Here is a 6437-nt window from a genome sequence, read left to right on the forward strand (position 1 = left end):
TTTAGATCAATAATTAGAGATATTAAATAAAAATAATTTATAAAATTAATTTTACAACTCTGCGCTATTTCACGAAACGAATCTAACGAGGTATTTGACCGCGCGATTAGAGGATGATTACTGTAGCATCACTGTAGCCAATCATCGATTAATTACTGTCCTTAGATTCGTCGTGAAATATTACACTCATCCGTGACAAAATTTTGCAAATAAATTTCGTTTAATACTCTACGTATGAGATTCTTTTCTTGAAAAACATGCGACGAAGAAATCCTGTAACCAAACACGGCCTTTCTTAGGAGGCTGCAGGAAGCTCGCCTCCAAAGTCCAGCCCTCCAACCTCGACCACGGCCCACGGCTGCCTCCTGCCTGCCTGTGCACATCCATTCACTAGCCGACGGCCCTGGCCCCGGCGGCAATAAAGTAAGCGAATGGAGTAGCAGCAGCTGTCCACTTTCACTGCACTTGTCCAGCTACTTTCTTCTTCCTCCCTTGAATCAGATTCAGGTAGCATTGGCATAGCCTAGCCGCGGAGAGAAAGCAGGGCAGATCGAGAGGAGGAGCGGAGGTGGAGGAAGACCAAGGAATCAAACCGGCCGAACCAAGGCGTCTCGGATCGGAGGATGCTCGGAGGCCGGCCGGTGTTCGTGCTGTTCGGCTCCTCCATCGTGCAGTACAGCTTCAGCAACGGCGGATGGGGCGCCGCGCTCGCCGACATCTACGCCCGCAAGGTACGCATGATTTGTGATTTCAAGCTCGCCCCGCCTATTCAGGAGTAGTGACAGCGAGAGAGCGAGATGAATGAACGACTAGTTCCTCTCCTCTGCAGGAAAGTAGTCTTGTTCTTGTCTACCTAGATTCTAGACTCTAGAGAGAGCGCATCGCATGCCCCAGTAGGCCAGTACAGAACAGAACAGAATGCAAGTCACTAGTCAGTACGGATGCAAGTCACGCCACATCCCAATAGCTACCAAGCCATTCAGGCATTCAGCATGTTTGTTCAGACTGAATCAAACGACATGCGTGTAAAAGGAACTCAAGCAGGAAAGGATGGATAAAAAACAGCTAGCAGCCATCAAAAAGAAAAAAGACCACAGAACAAGAACACAAACAGCTGCAGACTGTTCAGCATGTTTGCCGTTCCATATATATCCCAGCCATGCTACTCTGGGGCTTATCTTGAGGATCAAATAATTGATTCTTCGAGGAGTAAAAGGCGTCTTTAATATAACTTGGCCACCAGAATGGCTTATGCAAAATCTTTTAGGTGACACTGAGAAGAAGGCCACGGAGAAATAAACGCTCAACAACAGAATTCCTCTGTCCTATTGCTTTTGATAATCAATGACACGAAATCGCTATTGTTTTTTTTTTGCCCTGGAATCAACAATTTTTCTGAGAAATTATCCAGAGGTTGTATTAATGACAAGAGCATAGTTGCTCAGCTCCTTAAGGTATGGGTTTCCACAACTGGGCAGTTCAGGGGATAGGGTTAACAATGAACATTATTAAGACTTTAAATTATGTTGTACCCTTAATAAGAGGAAGGGGGTTAGCGTGTATGTGGACCAAATGTGGGATTGTTCTGACTGTCTATTGAATATGGCCTCAAATTATAATTAACATATATAGTTTTAAAGGATATTTATGTTTCGCATGAGCATGTGACGAAAATGAGAATTTCCCCCCCTCTTTTTACCTTTCTGATGTTTCCATTTGTTTTTAACCAGCTAGCATGATAACCTCCTATCTTGCAGTTGCAGTAGCTTGGTTTGTTTCTTCTGTTCATTTTTTTCCCTTTGAGAGGAGCTTCCTATGATTTTCTTTTCCAATTTTACGGATACTGCTTATAGGACTTTGAGCTGGATATAAAGAGATTGAATAAACATGGCAAGGCTAAGTTACCTTTGGGGGCAAACACACATATTTGAAACACAGTTTGCTGCACTAGATCACTTTCTGTCTGTTGGCTTGCTCCAGTGGCCTACAACTAAGTCAGAATATTGACAACATGTATGAATGTGCTGTGACATCAAGATTTATCCCAATATATTTACACTATACTGTCCAACTCCTATTTTAATATAGGACCTGCCATATTAGAACCAGGCAATTAAATACCTGTGACATTCAGCAAGTAATTTTTTTTATCCCTATTTGTGTCTACTTTCAGAACTATTCATAATAGTATCAATTGGTTTGTTTTTAATGTGGAATGTGATGTTTTAAGACAAGGAATGATTTAAAACAAAGTTTGGATTATCCACAAATCGTCACACTTGGCATCAAAGTCAAGGACCAAACATTATTGAAACGTATTTGGAAGCATATGATGGAAATTTAATCAAAATATCCAGACAAGGAAAATCTATGCAAATCTGTAACCAACTAGTTTATGCATGGAAATGAAATTCGAATGGGTCCTGGCTAGCATACTCTTGTATGTGTGCTGCAAATTTTTGATAAATACTATCTGTCATGATATAATTACAATTGTCTCTTGGTTTTTATAGGCAACAAAGCTGCAAAGCTCATGCTACTAGGGCGGGCAACTGATAAACTCCGAGGTCCTCAATTATTTTTATAGAACAGCTTAGACAACTTTGTAAAAAGAAGCAGAAGAAAATGACGTAAACTGGAAGCATACAATGAACAATATGAGTATATTGCACTATTTTTCTTTTTCTTTTCAGTAGCTTAAGCTCTTGGTTAACTTGTTGGTTCATGAAACTTTAATATGTGGTATCGTTCCGGACCCTAGAGACTGGAGGAACATAGTTCAGATTAAGCTTTTGTGTCAACTTATCTGTTCGTTTATGAACTATCTGGTAACATTTATACTTCACTAACTCTTGTGTCTGTCTGCCAATCATTCAGGCTGATATCTTGCTTAGAGGATATATCGGCTGGAACACAAGGCGGGCTCTTCAAGTCATGGACAAAGTGTTCCCTAAGGTATGACTGTTTTCTGGAATACCCATGGCCTCCTTAAGATCAGATGGATGAAATGGTAGAGAATTCATTGAATGTGTGGACTTGAGCGCATTATCTTATATCATTTCTGTTTTTCCCCTGTGACTCTTGTATCGTTTGGACTTAAGCAGTACCATACCTCCAGAAAAATTTATGTTCAGATAAAGAAAGCATGCCTATGAACTATATATGTTAAAAAAAACTCTATTCATTTCCATATTTTTTTGATGAAATATTCTTTTCCATATTAGAGGTTGCGAACCCGATCTATATATGTTAAATTGCTGATTACTTTGGCCTCTTTCAATTTGTTGATCTCAGCTCGTACCAAAATGGATGCTGCTTGAAATGTAGGAATAGTTGTTAGCTATTTTTTGTTCTCAGGGAACATATTCTCGATCGATCAGTATGATATAATGATTGTAAGTACAATCTGTGATGAGGTTCGCAATCAGCAGGCTGATTTTCGCTTACTTTGTACCCTCCGTAGGATTCACCAGTGCAGCCATCTTTGGTAATAGTTTACTTTGGTGGAAATGACTCCATTGCTGCCCACTCGTCTGGTCTGGGGCCTCACGTGCCGATAGATGAGTACATAGACAACATGAGAAAGATTGCGGAGCACCTGAAGGTACGTAAAATGCTGTCTGCATAATTAATTTAACTTCGTTTGTTAATTCTTAAGTGAGTGAATGCCCTATGCCCGCGCTTATTGTTTTTTACTGTTGCTTGATTTTGTGTTCAGAGCTTATCCGAGAAGACCCGTGTTATCTTCCTGAGCTGTCCACCTCTGAACGAGGAGATGCTTCGCACATCAACCAGCAGCACTATACTGAGCGAGATCGTGCGGACCAACGAGACCTGCCACCTCTACTCGGACGCCTGCGTAGCTCTGTGCAAAGAGATGAACCTGAAGGTGGTTGATCTGTGGCATGCCATGCAGAAGAGGGAGGACTGGATGACGGCATGCTTTACGTGAGTGGTGGTTTAATAGTTGATTCATGTCCTTGGCTGCTTAATTGCTACCGCTCTGCATCTCATATCGTGCATGTCGATCTGAACATGCAGAGATGGCCTGCATCTGTCTGAAGAGGGGAGCAACATCGTGGTGGAAGAGATCCTCAAGGTGCTCAAGGAGGCAGACGACTGGGACCCGTGCCTGCACTGGAAGGCTTTGCCGACGGAGTTCGCCGAGGACTCGCCCTACGACCTCGTCTCCTCCAGCGGCGACGCCACCGTGAACCCCTCGGAGTGGACCATCCACAGGAAGATACCATGGGACTGAGTGACTGGCAGACTGTGTGCCTTAGCCGCTTCGAAGCGGGTCAATTGAGACGAATAACGACTAGTTTGACGGCTTTTGTCACATGGACGTAGTATGCAGCTCGATCGATCGATCGATCATCTTAATCAGACCTCAAATAAAGATTATTCTTGATTATTTAATTTCCTGTTCATGGCTATCATATTTATACTACTATTTCTTCAAGAGATGAGAGCAGAATTATTATTATACATATAACTCATGTTTGCGGAGGATGAGTTGAGATGATGATTTTTCTTATATGAAGAAATCATAATGATTTGTTTTTGTGGCTGCAGCCAGGGCCTTTTTCCTTTTCCTTTTTTTTTTCTCCCCTGGTGGTGTGGTGGAAGAGCAGAAGGTACGGTGAATGGAAGTCACTCAATGTTGTGGTTTTTTCCCTTTTGTTTTGAGAGGATTTTCTTTTCTTTTTTTCCTGGTGGTGGAGAAAGCAGAAAGAAGGTGAATGGTCCTGGGCTGGGCTTGATAGATAGCGGCCCATTTCTCCAAGCCAAAGGCACCAGCAGAGAGCCACGAGAAAGGAGGAGAAACCCCAGCCGCCACCCAGGCAGCAGCCCTCATCTCTTCTTCCTCTCCCCCCGTCCGTGTCCCCAGCCCAGAGACCACCACCACGGAGGATCCCCCCCAATCCATCCAATCCCCCAGCCCCACCACCCAAATCACATCAGCCGCCGCCATGGCTTCCGACGGCACCGGCGTCGTCGCCCTCTACGGCGGCGGCAGCGGCAACAACAAGGTCAAGGTCGTCGATGCCTCCTCCAAGTCCCCCGCCGCCGCCACCTTCTCCGTCAAGGTCGGCCTGGCGCAGATGCTGCGCGGCGGCGTCATCATGGACGTCGTCACGCCGGAGCAGGCGCGCGTCGCCGAGGAGGCCGGGGCCTGCGCCGTCATGGCGCTGGAGCGGGTCCCCGCCGACATCCGCGCGCAGGGGGGCGTGGCCCGCATGTCCGACCCGGGCCTCATCCGCGACATCAAGCGCGCCGTCACCATCCCGGTCATGGCCAAGGCGCGCATCGGCCACTTCGTCGAGGCCCAGATCCTGGAGGCCGTCGGCGTCGACTACGTGGACGAGAGCGAGGTGCTCACCCCCGCCGACGACGCGCACCACATCAACAAGCACAACTTCCGCGTCCCCTTCGTGTGCGGCTGCCGCGACCTCGGCGAGGCGCTGCGCCGCATCCGCGAGGGCGCCGCCATGATCCGCACCAAGGGCGAGGCCGGCACCGGCAACGTCGTCGAGGCCGTGCGCCACGTCCGCTCCGTCATGGGGGCCGTCCGCGCCCTGCGCAGCATGGACGACGACGAGGTCTTCGCCTACGCCAAGCGCATCGCCGCGCCCTACGACCTCGTCATGCAGACCAAGCAGCTGGGCCGCCTCCCCGTCGTCCAGTTCGCCGCCGGGGGAGTCGCCACCCCCGCCGACGCCGCGCTCATGATGCAGCTCGGCTGCGACGGCGTCTTCGTCGGCTCCGGGATCTTCAAGAGCGGCGACCCCGCGCGCCGCGCCCGCGCCATCGTGCAGGCCGTCACGCACTACAGCGACCCGGAGATCCTCGCCGACGTCAGCGCAGGGCTCGGGGAGGCAATGGTCGGCATCCACCTCTCCGACCCAAAACTCGGGGTGGAGCGCTACGCCGCGCGCTCCGAGTAGTACTATCTTGTCATGCTTGTTTTCAATAGCAATAGCAATAGCAATGCTATGCATTCTCTTCCTTCCTCCTGAAAAAAAGCAAGGACATTGCTATCATCCTTTCCTTTTGCATCATCGACTTATCCATCAATATTCAATCACCATGTTCTTCTTACTAGTACTTGGATGAATGAAATCACCTGTCCCTTGTTAGTATATACTCCTGGGTACTTTATTTGCCCAGTGATAAATTGAGCATGGCTGCGGCACATAATCCTGCCTTGATCTGGAACGCAAGTATGCCTCAGTGGAGTTGTTTATGTTGTTGTTGCTGCTTGTCTGGGGTTTGTTACTTGCAGGATCCGTCCCCAACAATGTACTTTGTGTTTTTTGTTTTCCTTATTCTTGTCTTTCTTATGACATGAAAAAAACCCAATGGAATTCCATTGCCGAGTGTGCCACCCAGGACGGCTTTGTCCCTGTCCTGATGACATGGTAACACAAGGCTCA

At 47.3% G+C, this 6437-nt stretch overlaps 2 protein-coding genes across 3 annotated transcripts; both read left to right on the plus strand.

Annotated features, from left to right (window-relative positions):
- The first annotated feature begins 335 nt into the window (after positions 1-335).
- On the plus strand, positions 336-4564 carry LOC120685278 (GDSL esterase/lipase CPRD49-like). Of its 2 annotated transcripts, XM_039967105.1 has the most exons (6): positions 336-423; positions 502-731; positions 2878-2955; positions 3464-3604; positions 3719-3948; positions 4042-4564. In XM_039967105.1, exons 2-6 carry the CDS (start codon positions 624-626, stop codon positions 4256-4258), a joined length of 774 nt encoding a protein of 257 aa, XP_039823039.1. In that variant the 5' UTR covers positions 336-423; positions 502-623; the 3' UTR covers positions 4259-4564. The 2 variants fall into 2 exon arrangements, with proteins under 2 accessions (XP_039823039.1, XP_039823037.1); XM_039967103.1 differs by having other exon boundaries at positions 420-731.
- Positions 4565-4800: 236 nt separating this feature from the next.
- Positions 4801-6247, plus strand: LOC120685277 (probable pyridoxal 5'-phosphate synthase subunit PDX1.2). The gene has a single exon (XM_039967102.1). The coding sequence runs from the start codon at positions 4974-4976 to the stop codon at positions 5946-5948; it is 975 nt and encodes a 324-aa protein (XP_039823036.1). The 5' UTR covers positions 4801-4973; the 3' UTR covers positions 5949-6247.
- Positions 6248-6437: the final 190 nt, after the last annotated feature.

This window comes from Panicum virgatum, chromosome 8N (assembly GCF_016808335.1).
Source record: "Panicum virgatum strain AP13 chromosome 8N, P.virgatum_v5, whole genome shotgun sequence".
NCBI lineage: Eukaryota > Viridiplantae > Streptophyta > Magnoliopsida > Poales > Poaceae > Panicum > Panicum virgatum.

Coding starts and splice junctions, on each gene's coding strand:
- LOC120685278 (XM_039967105.1), top strand. CDS start 624: ATGCTCGGAGGCCGGCCGGTGTTCGTGCTGTTCGGCTCCTCCATCGTG. Junction 732..2,877: donor CCGACATCTACGCCCGCAAG/GTACGCATGATT, acceptor CCAATCATTCAG/GCTGATATCTTGCTTAGAGG. Junction 3,605..3,718: donor AGATTGCGGAGCACCTGAAG/GTACGTAAAATG, acceptor TTTTGTGTTCAG/AGCTTATCCGAGAAGACCCG.
- LOC120685277 (XM_039967102.1), top strand. CDS start 4,974: ATGGCTTCCGACGGCACCGGCGTCGTCGCCCTCTACGGCGGCGGCAGC.